Below are 16,533 nucleotides of genomic sequence, written 5' to 3'. Positions count from 1 at the left end.
GCATTTTAGTGGGAGTAAATTATTATAGAACTACAGACTTCCTCAGTCAGCATTTAAAAAAAAAAAAAAAAAAAAAAAAGGTAAAGGAGGGGGTGAAAAGACTGTTATTATGCTTGCAGCATTCAGAATCCAAGAAATGGAGTTTTATATCATGTGGCATTTCTGTACCTGTGGAATACTGGCATTTATTTGACTTTGCCAGGGGTTCCCAGTGATTTCTCTATTTTTCTAATTGTCAATTTCAGCATTTTAGATATTTATCTGTCTTTAAAATTGGACGTGTTAGCATCTGTGGGAGATGGAGTTGTTTTTGATGTGGCAAACCCCTTGACTGGTGTGTTCCTGTATGTTTTCTACATAACATCTCTGGATGGAGGAGAAGGAACACAAAAAGAAATATAATATTTTAGAATAGCTAGACAAGTGTGCAGAAATTCTTCTGTCTGCACAAATATCCACTGTGTTTATTGAGAACAGTGCCTAACAGTGTTGTTCTTTTGTAGCTGAACTTGGAGACTATGATCCTGCTGAACACGTCCCTGAACTGGTGTCTGAGTTCAGGTTTGTTCCCACTCAGACTGAAGAGATGGAATTAGCTGTTTTTGAGAAGTGGAAGGAATGCAGGTACTAGATCTTCCAGTGAATGCTGTTTGCACAGATTTTTCTGTGAAGAGAATCTATTAAAAAGATACTGCTGATGCTTCTTCTGTGGCCTTGTTCAGAAATAGAATTTTAATATGGTTCTGTCCCGTTTTGTAAAAGAATATAATGTGCAAAATAAAGCTTTTCAAAGGTCTGAGTAAAATGATGAGGTACAAAATGTTGAAACACAGTAATTTCTGCAGCAGCATTTTCAGATTAAACCTCTAGAAAGTGATCTTGATCTTCAGTAAACAGGTGTCACCAGTGTTTGTTTTTCACAAACTTTCAGGAAGTTGTTTTCCTCTTTCTTCATTTACCAGTTTTTCCTTTCTGTACTTTTTCAGGCATCTACCTAACAGCAAAAATTTTATTTCAGGGGCCAAACACCAGCACAGGCTGAGACTAACTACTTAAACAAAGCTAAGTGGCTGGAAATGTATGGTGTAGACATGCACATAGTCAAGGTATGTTTAACCACAGCATGGTGACCTTTGGAAATGATAGTGTTAGTTTTGTGTTGCATGTCAACACTGGTTCTGCTCTGAGGGGGGAAAGAAAAGGAATATTGTTCTCCTGCAATCTATGTAATAAGTGATCTGGCTTTGTCAACATTCTACTCTTTGGTATATGTTTCTAGAAGGTATAACTTGAGTCCAAGCATATCTGCTGTATGTTAAATGTGTGATTGAAGTGGAAGTATGTACTACAGTTTGTATTTAGGCTTACCCTGAAAAATCAGGGTAATTAAAATTTGCTGGGGTGTAATCAGCTCATAGCTGAAGAACTACAAATAAGCATAGATCTCCTGTGGAGACACAAGTGCAGCAAATGCATAAGGATTTCTGTATTACACAGACAGATCAAGAAACTTTAATTTTCCTCTTTAGTCAGCCTTATTGAAGGATTGCAAACAAGAAAAATCCATTGCATGAGATCATCAAAATATAAGAGTTTTGTTGTGTAAGATAGCAGACATGTATAACACATGTATGTAATTCTAACACCGCACAAACAAATTACATTATTCGCTCTAGTAAATTGGATAGAGGGTCAAACACCAAAATGAATCCAATTTTTATTTTGTGTCAATTAGGCGAGAGATGGCAATGATTACAGCCTGGGACTAACACCTACAGGAGTTCTTGTCTTTGAAGGAGACACAAAGATTGGTTTGTTTTTCTGGTAAGCTCTCTGATAGTACACTAAAATCTGTTTTCAGTTTTGGTTCTTTTGTTTCTTTTATGGTAGCAAAAAAAAAAAAAAATTGTTTGGGTTGTGAGAGCACCATGAATGTGAGGTACTTTCTCAGTAAGTTACTGAAAGTTAGACCTAACCTGCACTTTCTGTTCATCTGGCAGGCCAAAGATAACAAGGCTTGACTTCAAGAAGAACAAGCTCACTCTGGTTGTTGTTGAAGATGATGAACAGGTAGATAAATATCTGTTTAGTTAAATCTCAGTCTTGATTATGCATTGCTAGTGTACATACTCCTAATCTTTCCTTATATTTAAGTTTTGAGAATTAATGTGGATGCCTGAAAGATTGTTGATTGTGACTTGTGGGGGGAGAAGGGAAATGAAGGGGCTTAAATAAAAGATAAACTTTTCTATCATCCATTTTTTAAAAAGAGAATGCCTGCTGAAACTAGAGCAGGTACTTTGAAAAGAGTGTGCTTTGCGCAAGAAAGTTTTTAAAAAAAATCCCCCATTACCACATTTAGTAGAATGAACTACTTAAGCAGGTTTCAGAATTGTTTCTATGGAGAAGAAATTGCATACACCTGAGACAATTAAAAAGTGAGCATTGGTAATTTGAGAAGATTAGATTTGGAAATGAAACTGTGTTAGCCTCATCAACAAGAACCTTCCTGTTGTAATAGTATCTTCAATTTGTAGTTATTCAGAAGTTTGACTTGTTAAATAGATGGACTCCAGCCTTTTCCAGCTTTAGATTATATAGCAGTTATTCATTATAGCTTCTGCAAAAGTTAATTTTTCTTCCTAAAGCATTTTTTAAATATATCTATTAGGATTCATAAAAACTAAATTTTATTTGGCTTGCATGGAATTTTAGCTTTGACTTATTCAAACCCCTTGTAAGCTGTCAGTGTGCTTTGTGTGCTTTAAGGGAAAGGAGCAGGAGCACACTTTTGTCTTTAGACTGGATCATCCCAAGGCCTGCAAACACTTGTGGAAGTGTGCAGTGGAGCACCACGCCTTCTTCCGACTCCGGGGCCCTGTCCAGAAAAGCTCCAGTCGGTCTGGCTTCATTCGCTTGGGCTCTCGCTTCCGATACAGGTCAGTGTCACTGTCATTTGGCACCCGCCTCCTGTCATTCCTTGCTATGCTGGGTTTTAGTCCCGTTATCTGCTTTCTCTGTGACTTTTGGCAATATTACTTAAGCTTTATTCTCTCCTAGAATATTCAGCTTCTCCCAAAACTCGTGCAGTGGGATCACAGAAATATGCAAAGGGCACACATGGTTTTGTCCACAATTTAGTATTTAAAAAGTCGTTGCTTCTGCCATTTGTCTTGTCGAAATGGGATGAAGAAGAGACTGTTTCTAAAACTCTTACCCTCTTTTGTGAAAGGTCTTTTGAGGTGTGAAGTTTGGGATGTTTTTTTAGAACTGACATGAGATAGTAAGCTATGAATTTAAAATAGAAGTGTGATGTCTTTATGAACGTTATCTCTATTCCATCATTAAAAATAAGTGATTTATTTTACTGCTTTGCACTCCTACATGGCATTTTTAGTGGGAAGACAGAATATCAAACCACAAAGACCAACAAAGCCAGGAGATCAGCATCCTTTGAAAGAAGGCCCAGCAAGAGATACTCAAGACGAACCCTGCAAATGAAAGGTAAAAGAACTTCCATTCTGAGAAGTATAATCCAATGTGAGAATCAGGTAATCATCTGCTTTAAAATTTCTGGGTAGGAATTCTCCTGTAGCTGTTTGCCCTTCTCTTGAATTTTCAAAATAGGTTTTCTTTGACTTAGTTAAGAGACCTCATCTATTTATCAGAAAAAACTTGTGTCCAAAGCATGTCCAAACCAGCTTGCCCATGAAAATTACACAGTAGGTCTTGGTATGAAGATGGAAAACTTGGACCCAGGAAACAGCGATATATTAATTAGGTAATTTTAAATTTATTAATTGAGTTCATAATTTTTGCCATTGAGATTTTTTTCATTGTTGTTAGGAGCTGCCCTTCCTTGTCACGATCTGACAGCAGCCGATACCTTGTTTCTGACTCCTACTCTTGCATAGGTCAGGTGTGACAGCCAGGTTTGTCTTGAGATACTTGCTTAAATCTGGCTTTGGTTAGCTCTTCAGATTTTTTTTTATTTTGTTTTCTAATTTAGATTTTGTTTTTCACATGTTATACATGAGATCTGTGCAACTTTTGCTCTTTTCGTTCAACTTTCACTCCTTTGGTTGCCTGCTTTTAGGCAGTGCTAGGCTATTTTTATTAATCATATAATTAATATTTAACTGATAACCTAATTATAAATTAAATTTTAATTAATGCTTTATATTTTTGCAGCATACACTGCTAAACTGGAAGAAACAAGGTAAGATGCATTCTAGTGTTTGAATTTCCGTGGTATTTGGCGCCTGTACTTGAGCACGTGTCTGCAGAAGTATTATATGGTGTTGGACTCTTAACTGTGGTTTTGCTGCTTTATATAAAAGTTTGCTTTATATAAAAGTTAGTGTTCAAAGCAAAGCTTCTGTGTTGCTGCACACAGACAATTTTGCCAGACTTGCTTACTAGCTAGCAAAGAAGTTTGTTTATTACTAGCTATGATGGATATGAGCTGTAGTTCATGTGTTGCCATGTAAAGAGATCAGGTAAAAGTTTGTGAGGAAGTCTTCTATGTGAAATCTGTCTGCTCCAGCAATGTGGCTGAAATACCTCATTCAGTGAAGGTCAAAGACAGGGAAAAGACAGTAAAATTAGTATTTTTGAAATAAGTTATGGGTTTATATTCTGTATTACACTTGCATTTATTTTTATGCATGGTCAACATTGAAAGGGAAACCTTTTGGTTCTTTATTTCTCTACCAAAAGTTCCTGGATGTGTAGGTTCATACTTGCTGTTGCAATGTAAATTACTCATATGTATCTGAATCATATAATTTTCATACCCTTCCTTAAGGGAAGAGAGGAAACCAGGTTAAAAGGAACTGCCTGGTGGTGAAGAAACTTAGGTCACTCAGTTCTGGTTTCTGTCCTTTGCCTTTATAACTTCTGAACACTTCAACGATCAGTTGCAACTAAATTATTTTTTAAAAAGCAGATATTCATAGATATTAAGCACCATGGTGAGCACCACAGAATACCAAAAACATTTCAGAACAACAGACTTAAAGCAGCCCAGCATTTTCTGTCTGTAGTAGCAGGGCTGGTTCTTGCGTTAGAGCAGAAGTCTGGAAGTGGGGGGACAATGCTGCAGTGTGACTTCTGTATTGTTTTTTCTTTCTATGCAATGGGAAAGTACCCTGCAAAACTGGGTGTCATTAAGATCCTCTGCATGCAAAACGTGCCTGTTTGATTGGTGCTCTTGTCACACTGTGTTGTCATGCCCTTCTCCGAGTTTCAGGTTGCTTAGGTCATTGCGAGAGTGGGAAGAGAAACTTCATGTGCAGTTTCTCCTCCTGATAAGACTGCAGTCTCCTGATCTGCACTTAGGTGTGGCACTGTTGTGTCTCCACAGCAAGTTATGCCATTTCTGAAACTCTACACTCCAGTGTTGCTAATTGAAATGCATCATGAAAGATATATGTTGTTCCCTTCTTTAGTGTTAACACAGCACAGGAGAATGTGCTAGTCAGAAGGCATTCCTTAATATTTCTGAAAATTCTAGGGTAGCCCCCACATTGGCTGAATAGAGAAACGGTGAAGGAACAGCTTGTTCAGTGTTGACATAATGGTGTTTTAAATAAAATAATTCTAAAGAGTCACTGAAGTAAATGCAGAAATCTATTTGAATTGTCAGCTTGCCAGATTGGATAGCTGTTGTCCAGACCATAAATCAGAAAATTAACAGGTCATAAGAGATGGGAACCTTTTTTAAAAGGCTAGAAGTCTGGGCAAAAAATTTGCTTTACATGAAATCTATAATGCAAAATTACTGCTTTTAAGTCTCTCAGAAATGTGAAATGTCTCTTGCAGGTTCAGAAATCATCAAGAATTGGGATATGGGTCTTATTTAATTCATCAAATATAGTAAATATTTAATAACAAAATTATTATTAATGCTATGCTGAGTTGCTGTGCATGTAAATTTGAAAAGCTGCTTTTAAGTCCATTAGTGGTTGTATAGAGAGGAAACTCTGATTTTTCTGATAAACTGTTGTGATGTGAAACTTCAAATCAGGAGGGTTCTAGTTATGGAACAAACATAATATCTACAGCATGTAGGTGAGCTTTTCACATTGTCACATTTTGCTGGGTGTTTTAACCAAAATAGTATAATTTTTGCTTTAGAAGTGCCACATCTTACTGTTGAATCAGGAAGACTTTTCAAACCAAACTGCTTTAGGAAAGGAAGAGTTAAAAACAGATGAGTTGCAGATAAACTACAGCTTGAACAAAGAAAAAATAACTTGATACCCTTTGTGAAAAAGAGATTAATACTTTGGAAATATCTTAGACTGTGTTTCTTTCTGAAAGTCCTTGTAGTTCTACCAGCCTGCAAAAGCAGTTTGTTGATCTGATTCAGTTTTAAATTCTTCTTGTCTTTCAGTGCTGCAAACAGTGCTGTTATCAGCCAAACTAATGGATCACAGGTAAGGACTCTCATTCTTTCTAAAAGCAATTTGCATGTGTCTCAACAGATTTGAAGATTTTTTTATTTGTTCTTGAAATCCAGTGATTGACCAATTGAATGTTACAGTTAACTATTAACTGTCTACAGTGCTGGAAAAGACTGGGTATAGATATCCAGTGGTAGGGAAGTAAGGGAAGAAAATGGCCTTGCTTTAGCTTTGTGCTTAAGAAGAAGTGTTGGTATGTTTTGTTTACTTTAATGTGTCATCACTTCATTAATGTGTGACAATAACTTGTCTGTATTCTGTCTCTAAAGAGCTGGAATGCAAAACCAAACCTGCCTGTCCTAACAGCAGTTCCTTCTGCACCAGTCTTAGTGGAAATAGAAAACCTCCCAAGGAGCCCAGGAGCCAGCCAGCCAGATAAGAAGTGGTATGTTGAGCTTTGCTGGGAAATGAATTCTGATTACTTATGCATGATTCAAGTAGCTTTTCCTTTATCTGTGCTTAAATAAGCTGCCATCCTTGTATCTCTAATGTAAATTGACAATCAAGTTAGGGATGATGCAGCTGATTTCTTCCTATGACTTGTGTGTGGAGAGGTGAGGACAACAGGCTTAATCACTGTCAACCAAAAGAAAATTTCTTCAGGGGCTAAAGGAACTAAGGAGTCTTGGAGAGAGTTGGGTCCTTCTTATTTGCCATAAGCATGTAACCCTTTGCTTGGTATCATGGGGTCCAAGGACTTAACCTTGATCTTTAGGATAATACAGAACCTTGTAAACTGATATCATTGTGAATTGTCTTTTGAACCTTCTGAAATAGGCAAGCTGACTTTTCTCATGAGCTTGTGTAGAATGGGAGCTTGAGGAAAGTGACACAAGCTGAAGATAAGAGCTTTGATTTCATGTAATCAGTATTTGTTTTATGGATTAGATGCATCTCAAAATGAAGAGGATTTGTTTGAAGATAGATAAATGTACATGTCATTTATCTTTTCTTAAACTAATTCTAAATTGCAAAGCTATTTTCAATCCAAAACTGGCATATATTAACCCAGTACTTGTGCACAGGTCAATTTCTTTGACTTCTCATGCCTATAGCCTCTCTAAGAAGGGAAAGTCTGTCTTTTGCCAGACTCATCAGGAGCAGTCATGGTGGAATGAAGTGACACCAAAGCTCTTATCTTAAGCAGTTTGAGCCCTCAAGAGGAAGGGTCTTTCTCCATTGTCAGGCATATTAATCTGCTTTGCTTCAGTATCTCTTACAAGTAGATGGTGCCTTTTTCTAATAATGCTGTGACAAATGTACTTCAATTTTGTAAATTGTATTAATTTAAAGACTTCTAATACTGTCAGTTTTGAATGATAAAGGGGATGGTAATTCTGCTTTGAGTTGCATTTTATTGACATTTCAATCAGAACATATGATGATAAATGCTGTTTTTCTTTCTTTTGCCCTTGATTTATCTAGTATCTGAAATCTGTGCTTGTCTATGGTGGGATCCTGTTGATCGCTCGATTCCTTCCATGGTGGTGGGTGAAAGGTGGTGGCATCTTTATTCTTCAGCATTCTCAATATGGTTATATTTTTATTCTTTTGGCCTAACTGCAAGATGAGTGCTAGTCACCTATGTTTCCTTTGGTGGAAATGTTTACTTGGCTCCAGACCAGCTCTTCTTGGGTACCTGATTTCTGCTAACATCCCTGCTCATGTTTGCAAGGCTGCTGTTGCTTACTGAAATCCTGCTGCTTTGGTTCTGAAGCAGAGAAGGCTCTATAGCCACTCAGTTTTGGGTTTGTTATGTGTGTTTTTAGGATTGAGAGCTTGAGCCCGTCTGTTTTAACATTGTCCAGGAATCTCATCCTACGTGCCAGCTGCTGCAGGATGTTATGTTTGTATAGAAGAGTGGGAGTGAATGCAAAATACACCTGCGTGTAACCCAAAACAGGGTGTCCTAAAGAAAACAAGCTTCTTGGCAACTGATGCATTTTAATTGAGAGTGCAGTGCTTCTATTGTGTCTGTGTTACATTTCTTTGAGACATTGTTAGTGAAAGTAGTTGTCTTCTGGTTTTACTGTGTTCACTGGAAACAGTACTGCCTGTAATAAAGGGCAAATCCAGCTGTAGGAAAAAGACAACAGTTTGGAGCTGAGTCAGGAATTGAGCTACATTCTGGTTTCCTAGATGGGAAGTGGGGTTAGGTTAATGGAATTGCCAGAACATACATATTTATTGCTGGGGGCTGTGACTTGGCTATTGTGCCTGCAAGGGTGTCTCCGTGCTGCTAACAAGATCTCCTTTCAACTGCTACTGTCTTTAATTGGCCTGTTTCTGCATGAATTATCTTTGCTTTCTGTCAGAAAAATAGTCTTCTTTTAGAGAGAGCTTGCCAAAGATTGTTGAGAACACCAAAATCTTCTGGACTGTGGATTTTGTAGGTAGTTAGATTGAAGGGGTTTAGAAGTAAGGTCCTGACCTCCTGGGTTTCTGTACTCTGCTTGGCAGATGCCTCTATTGGCTACCTTGCAGCTTAGATCCCTTCCTAATGTCAATGTTTCCTTTAATTTAAAATGTTAATGCTGCAGCTGCCAACAGCAATTTTGCCAGATTGTAGAAAGTACTTGGCCAGATATGAAGGATTTTATTATTGCTGGGTTTATGGTTATTTTTTACTTTGCTTCATTCCTGTAAAATTGTCAGTACAGGAAACCTGTAATGGTCTGCAGGATCTGAAAATGGTTTGGAATATTAGTTGCAAGTCTGGCAAACCTAAAACATGATCAGTGTATTTCTAAGTTTAGTGTTTCCCCAATAAGTTCTTTTTTTGCCAAGTTAGGACAACAGAGAGAGATGTAATATCTACTTCCTTACTATGGGATAAGTAGGGAAGTTTGGGTTTTTTGCTAGTGGATGTAGCTTTCCCTTAACCACATCCATGAGAGAAATGTTAAAATAAAGGAATGGACTGCTGGGGATTGGAGCCCTCAGTTATCACGGGTCACTTCCTCAGTGTATTTCACAAAAACCAAAATTTGAATTTACACATGGGTGATCTTTGTATAAATCCTGTTTCTTTTCTAAAGGAGGACTATCCCCAAATGTTAATCATTCACCACTGTTGTGAATCCTGCATGCTTTTCTGCTTGCCTGCCTTAACACTTGTGATCTTCCAACTCAGCTGTCTGCTTGGCTGTTCTGGAACATGAGAACGTGGAATTTGAGCTGAAGGCTATCTGACCCCTCTATGTGAACAGCAACAATCCTTCCACTTTGTTTAGATTTGACTCATTAATCGAATCTTTTACATTAAATTGAAGGAATACCTTTGTTTTAGGAATTTCCTTACTTGAGTAGTTTATGAAGTGCTTTTTTCCAAGCACTTTTTTGATAAATGACTTTTATCAGCCTCTCCTAAAGCATACTGGTGCAGGACCCTAGTGCTACACAGACAACAGTTAACAAATCATTGTCCATTTTTCAAGTATTTTAAAATTCGGCTGTTTTACTGTTAATTGCTTATCCCTGCTGCTTTGGAGATGTTTGTGCCTAAAGCCTTACAGTTTTCTAGCCAGGGGCTCCTGCATAATAATACTTTTCAAAAGACTGAGTAAAGTGATGAGTGTTCTCCCTTGCACCCCTTTCTAGCTTTTGGAGGACTTCATACCAACTGTGGCCAAGAGTGGCCATAACTGTGCACAGCATTTGTGTGGGTTTGATTTTAGGAACTCTAAATTTAAAACTAACAAGCCATTATGTTTTCATATGCAAAATTAGGAAGTGAGATCTTAGATTGTGTTGTGACCTTTTATAAAATTGTTCTTTTCCAGCTACATTTTAATGTTAATGCAAGTTATAGCTGCAGGCAACTTCTTCAATAGTATTAATCCCTTAGTCAGCTAAATTGTGGATGATTCGTTTGCCCTACTGTTTGCTCCTGCACAGTAATGTTCATTTTTTCTGAGCGTCTATTTTCTTCTCCTTTTTTAAAAAATTTGCTTTAGAATCTGCACTTTCCAGTCGCTTTGAAAACTGGTATTGCTGTAGATGTTTGCTTCAGGTGTACATTTAGAGCTGCCACTTAAACTTGTTTTCTGCAAATAAAATGTCCTATATACTTGAGGTCTGTTCCTCATTCACATTATTTTCTCCCATCTGTAAAATGCACACTATTCTTGCTTAGTTATGTGAAGTCTTTTGAAATATGAACTACTTTACATTTGGGAAGTGTAAGCAACATATACATGAGAGTCACTTCAGACTTGTACAGAAACGTGCACGATACTGTGCAGAAAAGGGTTTATTTGGCAGTGTCATCATGTGCACCTCTACTTGCATGGCTTTTCCCTTCAGTATTCACCTTCCAGGAATGCCCCTTTTCCTTGTCTTTTCGCATCAATCTTCTTGCCCTCACCTTTGCTTTACTCTCCCACCCTTTCCCCCTCCGTGCCCGCTGACTAATTTTCCCCCTCCCGCTCCCCACCGCTCCAGGCCCCCCGACGCCGCCGGCCGCTGTCAGCGTGGTGGAGCCGCGTGGGAGGCGTGGGCCCCGCCGAGGAGCCGCGCCACGGACGGACAGAGCCCCGCGTTCGTCCACGAGCGCAACGCCAGGAACGCGGGGCTGCACGGCGCTGCCTGCGCCCTGCAGGCCACCATGACCACGCTGTGACTGTGGGCCTGCCGCAGCTCGGGACTGCTTCCCGGCACAGGCTGGGAAATCACCTCCCGAGCTCCCTCTGGGACGAGGACTACGGACCCGGAGCTGACTGTAGAGGGGCAGAAGCTTTTATTACAAAGGCTCTCAGATTGTGCTGTTGGTAGTGAGTCTTTTAAGAAAACTGACATATAGACCAGAAACCACACATCGCTCTTATTTTAAAAACTATATATATATATATCTATCTACATGTGCATATAGATAGATATATATTTTTAATTGTGTTAAAGTTTTTCTTAATGACCAAAAGATCCATTTTTTTTTTAGCTGGGCTTGAGAGCCATGCAGGAAGTCACATTTATAATAAAACTGTGTATGTGACTAGTGGGTTATAATATGGTTTCAAAAATCTAAGAGAAATAGAGGATGTAACTGGCCCTTCTTTTGAAACATGATCATGTAAAAATATCTAAGATATGTGGTTGATCGGAAAACCAACCTTTCTTTTTCTCAATAAGACCTCTTCTGAGAAATATTGTTTGGAAATGGAATAGAATTAATTTCAGTTTTTTAAGAATAAATTTAACAGAACTGTCAAAATGGCAGAGAGTAATTTTTTTAAATAATTTTTTGCTTTTTACGAATTTTTCTTTCTTTTTTGCTTTTCTGGTCCAGTTGAAAAGAAACAGAAAGATTTCCTGACAAACACCAGTCCTACCATATGATTCACAAAGTTAATTGTGAAGTCAGAGGTTAAGACTCCAGCTTCATGGCTCATTGGTATTCTTGGGGGCCTTTAACAACATGAAGAACAAACCTTTACCCTTGAACACACTGTGTTTTCTTGTGTTTTCTGAAGTTGGTTGCTTTTAAATTGCAATATTCTTTACCTATTAAAAAAAAGGAGGAAAATGGTAACAGAGGGCTTTTAAAGTTAATTTATGTGTAGCTTTTAGGATAAAAGTGTTGTTTGAATGATTTTCAAATTATTTCACTATGTTTCAAATTGCCACAGAGCCCAGAAATAAAAAGATTTATTTTCAGATATCCAGACCTGAAGAACCAAGAAGTAAGTGTCAGCCAGGACATAACTTAATATTGCCTGAGATATTTTGGCCAGATCTGATGGGGGAAAGAGTTTGCTAATGAAATATGAGTCTCTATTTTACAACACTGCTAAAAAAAAAGTATGAGCACGCTATAAACTAAAGATCTGTGACACCTACCAAGCTAATTGGAACAATCTCTTGCACTCTTTTTAGTTTTGGGTTTGGAATGGTGGATGTTGTAAACTTCTGGAGTGAAGCAAACCCATTTGTTTCTTTCTTATATATAAAGTTGCATGAGAATATGCAAATGAAAAGTAGTTGTTTACAGTATCATATACTGTCTGTGTAGTTGAGGGAGAAAAAGAGAAGATTGCTCACACCACTTGTAACTTGAGAGCTTTCTCAGTCGTGTTATACACTGAATGCTCTGTGGTACGTATTAATACCAATACATGGGCCAGGCAAAAAGAAGGGTAATGCATTAGCTACTCCCTTAACTGTGTGAGCTCCTTGAGCATGTAATGACTTATTATTGGGTCGACAAACCTTTACATGCATTACAACCCTTCATTATTCCTATATTCATAATTATTTATGTGGCTTGAACTCCTGGTATCTTTTATCAACATTTCCCAGGGAATATTTCTTAAAATATGATGGTAGAAGTTGATTTGAAGACACAAAGCCCAGCACTTATTACTATGCAAAGTTCAAAATACCCCTTTGTATGTGGGTAAACGCAGGTTTATCAAAGGCTAATGCCTCTTCAGTTCCTGAGTACTGGGAGCTGACTGTGGTAGAAGCCCTACTTTTCCTAGGAAGCCTTGGACAATTTCCCTTATGGTTGGTGTGGCAGTTCATCAGTAATAGGTGTCAGAAATTCTTGCAGTGATTCAAGGTTTTCTGCTTTTTGCTTTCATGGTTGGGCCATTTATGAAGCCTACCTGGTAATCTTCCTGCTGGTGCTCTGAAGAGGGTGAAGGGTCTGGGAGGTTTCAAAGCATTTGCTGCTCTTTGGAGAACTCATGCCTGCCAATTGCAGTGGCTGAGGGTCTCCCAAGAATGACTTTCCTCTTATTGACTGCCTATCTCAGGTGGCTCAGGAGGTGTTTCAATGGGTCTGAAGGCAAGATGGGATCAATTCCTACTTGAATCTTAGGAGGCTTCCTTGAGTTTATCTAAAATTCATTTCATTTCCCTGAGGCCCTGTCCTGATGTGGGGTGAAGCTGCAGGGACTCACCCTGGTTGTGCTGTCTCAGCCAGGTCTCCATCCCAGGACACAGATGGCAGAAAGGTTTTTCACAAACTTTGACCATCTCAGTGTAAGTAGTACACAGCTTTTGGATAGTGCACAGCTTTTGGAGCACACTAGACACTAAGTGTGCTGTTTAAGTATGTTGCCAGATGTCAAGACTGCCCTTATCTGTAGTAAGCAAGTTTTTGAATCAACTCTCTTGTCTGTGTAGTAAATGTTACTGTGTAGTCATGAGGAGGAAAAGTCTAGTGTAATTGTGCTAGCAATTAAGGAAGAAAATTTTCATTTTTCATGCATTTTCTCTTAGAATACTAAGAAAAGCAGTGGGAAAGCACAAGAACTGTTACTGGTACTCTACATCACCTCTCTGATGTGGAGTTCATGGCAGCTTATGCCAAGTTCCTTCAAACTGTCATGGTGTCAGCAACTGCATGCTGTAGGTAAAACCTAATTTCCTAAAATGGTGGTTGTATTAAAGATTGGAGACTATTTACAGAAAATTATCAGAAAATAGGAAGAAAATTGTTGTCTCCATGTGAACATTATAAAACACTTTGACTCGTATCAGCAAAGTAAGGTATGGGATTCAGTCTCACTTTCCTTGTTGCCTTAATTGGAAGAGAATCTCTTCCTGTCTATTAGTTCTAACAATTAAATCTCTGTATCCATTATTCCCTCTCTGCAAGACTGTGTGCTGTTTGCTTTTTCCCATTAGTGGTGCAGAGAGAGGCTGCACAGGGAGTTGAAAATTTTTCCCTATTATTTGCTTTGCTAGTAGCATCTTATTCCACTGCTTTAAGAGAATCAAGCCAGTGGCCTCAATTTGCCTCACAGCAATTAATTGACTTAAAATGATTTGCACATTATTAGCACTAGAACAGTGATATCCTGTAATCTGATTCAGAGGTTTATATTTAACATTGAAAGAATTCTTTGTGTGCTTGAGCTGGAGGGGAAGGAGTTTTTTCCTGCAGCCTCTGTAGTGACAATAGGGCATTGCTTCCAGGTTCCAGGGACTGGAGGGGGGCATGAGGCACTAACCTGGTAGTGGTAAGGGAGAAGCTGGTCTAAACTGTCAAGTAGAAAATGTCGCTTGTCTGTGATTAAGGGTAGGTTCTATTCTGTTGTGGTGGGTATAGGCTTAATATCATTGTTCTCATATTTGGGACAGGACTTGCAAAAGGGATTGTTAGATTTTTCTTCTTAAATCAATATTGCAGCCAAATTGTGATTGTTGATGGAGAATGATTGTTGATCGAACGGGGCAGCAGTAAAGCTGCAGTTGTGTGCATAGGCTGTCTGATGAACCATTGCATTGTGCAGCAGTGGTTTCTGTGTTTGCTGTTAGGATAGCTTTAGCTGTTCCCAAGCTTTAGAGAAATGTATGAGATTCCTGACTGCTTGCTCAACATAAATATTGTAATATCATTTTTGTTTTTGTAATTATTTTTCCTTGTTCATTGAAAATAGAACTCATAGTGCAAAATTAAAAGGAGACATTTCCATCAGAAACCAAAGGAGGTGAAACAAGTGATCTTGACAGGGTACAGAGTACATGCTGTGGTTCACTTAAAGCACTGTGACTGCTAAGGTTTCATTCACGGCTCTGCTTGAGTTGACAAAACTGAAGCTGGTTCTACGTATGCCTGACCATAAGTGTCAGAGCAGTCCTGTGCAGTGCACCCTTCTGCCCTCTGTTCTGCTTACCAGTGTTGGGTGAAGTGCTGCACAAACAGCTTTTTGTGATACCAACCTCCCTTCCCCATACTTTTGTTTTTTTCTTGTAAAATCCTAAAGGGTACTTTAAGTTTTTTAGAAAAACTTCAAATGTTTGTTCCAAAGAGTGTATTTCCGGGATAAAAACTTCTCTTCTTCTCTCTTCAGTTTTTCTACTGCTATGTAATGACACAGCAGGCAACATGGACCTGTTCTGTTACGAAGTCTCTTATACAAATATGAAATGTTCCCTTTTTCATGTTATGTTACTTAAGCTCACTGAACACCAATGTCGGTTAGTTACCTGAAACAGTTTTTCTAGATTGTGGCTGGTCAGCAGAAGACAGCTTGAAAAAAGAGATTGCATGTGTTAAAGCTTTTTCTTGTTACAGGAAGAGTGGTAACATGATTGTATGTCTTTCTGCCCTTGCAGCATACCTCTTGTTGATTTGCTAGACAGCACAGACTTGCCAGAAACTTGTGTGGATGATGCCCTGGGCCGTCCAGTTGCTGGCTTGGCAGCAGGAGATTCAGAAGAGGCTGTTAGTTGCCCTCCTCCTGGCACGAAGGAAACTGCTGCAGACAAGGCAGACTCTGATCGTAAGAAAACTGACAGATTTTTCCATGTTATGATGTGTGAGATCAAGATTAAATAATAGGTTGATAGAGATTGTTTCCTTACAAAAAATGCGGAATTGTTTTAGGAAGCTTCCTTAGATTATATTCATAAGGACAGTTTTACCTATTACTGGAACAACAAGGACAGAGATACAAGTGAAAAGTCAGTTCTACATTGGATGTGACTTTGTCCACAAATACAATGCAACCATCTAAGCAATTAACTCTGTGTTTGGTTGCCCAGTGAGGATGACTGGGTCAATGAGCTCCCATCAGTGCGGAGTGTTGTCATTTGGTGCACACAGTCTGCAGGCTTGATATTTGCACCGAAGCTTGAGCAAGTAGATTCCCCCATCCCTGTGGTTTTTTGCACAACTTCAAAATTATGTAATTAGTATTCAGGAATAATGCAAGTTGCAAGTCAAATAACTCCACGGTAACATTAGGAAGATGATGTATTTTTTGTCTTTTTCAGCATTTGAAGACACATTCCTAAAACTGAAACAGCTGGAGACAGAGCGCAGCAGCCCTGTGCCATCTGAGCGTCCCAACGTAAACATAAACGTCCAGGTAACTGGCCTTCATTCCCCTGCTACGGTCCTGGATCTTGTTCAGATCCTTCTGAAAACTCTTCCACTTGCCTTGCTCTGTTTGCAAGACTGCTAAGATGATGAGTGAGTAATACTGGGGGATAGCAAAGGAAATACAAATGCTTTGTGATCTATAAACCTGTGTGTGACAAGGCAGTGCGATAAAGATGGGGGCAGAGGTGCATGTGTGCAGACTTGCAGCCTGGTGAGGTTTTCTAAAATTAGTGG

At 38.7% G+C, this 16,533-nt stretch overlaps 1 protein-coding gene across 7 annotated transcripts in view; it reads left to right on the top strand.

The window, feature by feature from the left end:
• EPB41L5 (erythrocyte membrane protein band 4.1 like 5) overlaps window positions 1-16,533 on the top strand; it is a 53,133-nt gene that overhangs the window by 21,876 nt on the left and 14,724 nt on the right. For all 7 annotated transcript variants that reach the window (XM_059852759.1, XM_059852756.1, XM_059852755.1 and 4 more), the window contains exons 8-18: window positions 504-624; window positions 1,019-1,106; window positions 1,736-1,824; window positions 2,001-2,070; window positions 2,770-2,939; window positions 3,398-3,504; window positions 4,192-4,219; window positions 6,398-6,440; window positions 6,737-6,852; window positions 15,531-15,697; window positions 16,191-16,285. In XM_059852759.1, coding sequence (XP_059708742.1) covers window positions 504-624; window positions 1,019-1,106; window positions 1,736-1,824; window positions 2,001-2,070; window positions 2,770-2,939; window positions 3,398-3,504; window positions 4,192-4,219; window positions 6,398-6,440; window positions 6,737-6,852; window positions 15,531-15,697; window positions 16,191-16,285 — 1,094 coding nt within the window. The remainder of the gene's footprint in view (window positions 1-503; window positions 625-1,018; window positions 1,107-1,735; window positions 1,825-2,000; window positions 2,071-2,769; window positions 2,940-3,397; window positions 3,505-4,191; window positions 4,220-6,397; window positions 6,441-6,736; window positions 6,853-15,530; window positions 15,698-16,190; window positions 16,286-16,533) is intronic.

Source organism: Haemorhous mexicanus, chromosome 8, assembly GCF_027477595.1.
Source record: "Haemorhous mexicanus isolate bHaeMex1 chromosome 8, bHaeMex1.pri, whole genome shotgun sequence".
NCBI lineage: Eukaryota > Metazoa > Chordata > Aves > Passeriformes > Fringillidae > Haemorhous > Haemorhous mexicanus.
This window is presented reverse-complemented; position numbering and strand designations above follow the sequence as displayed.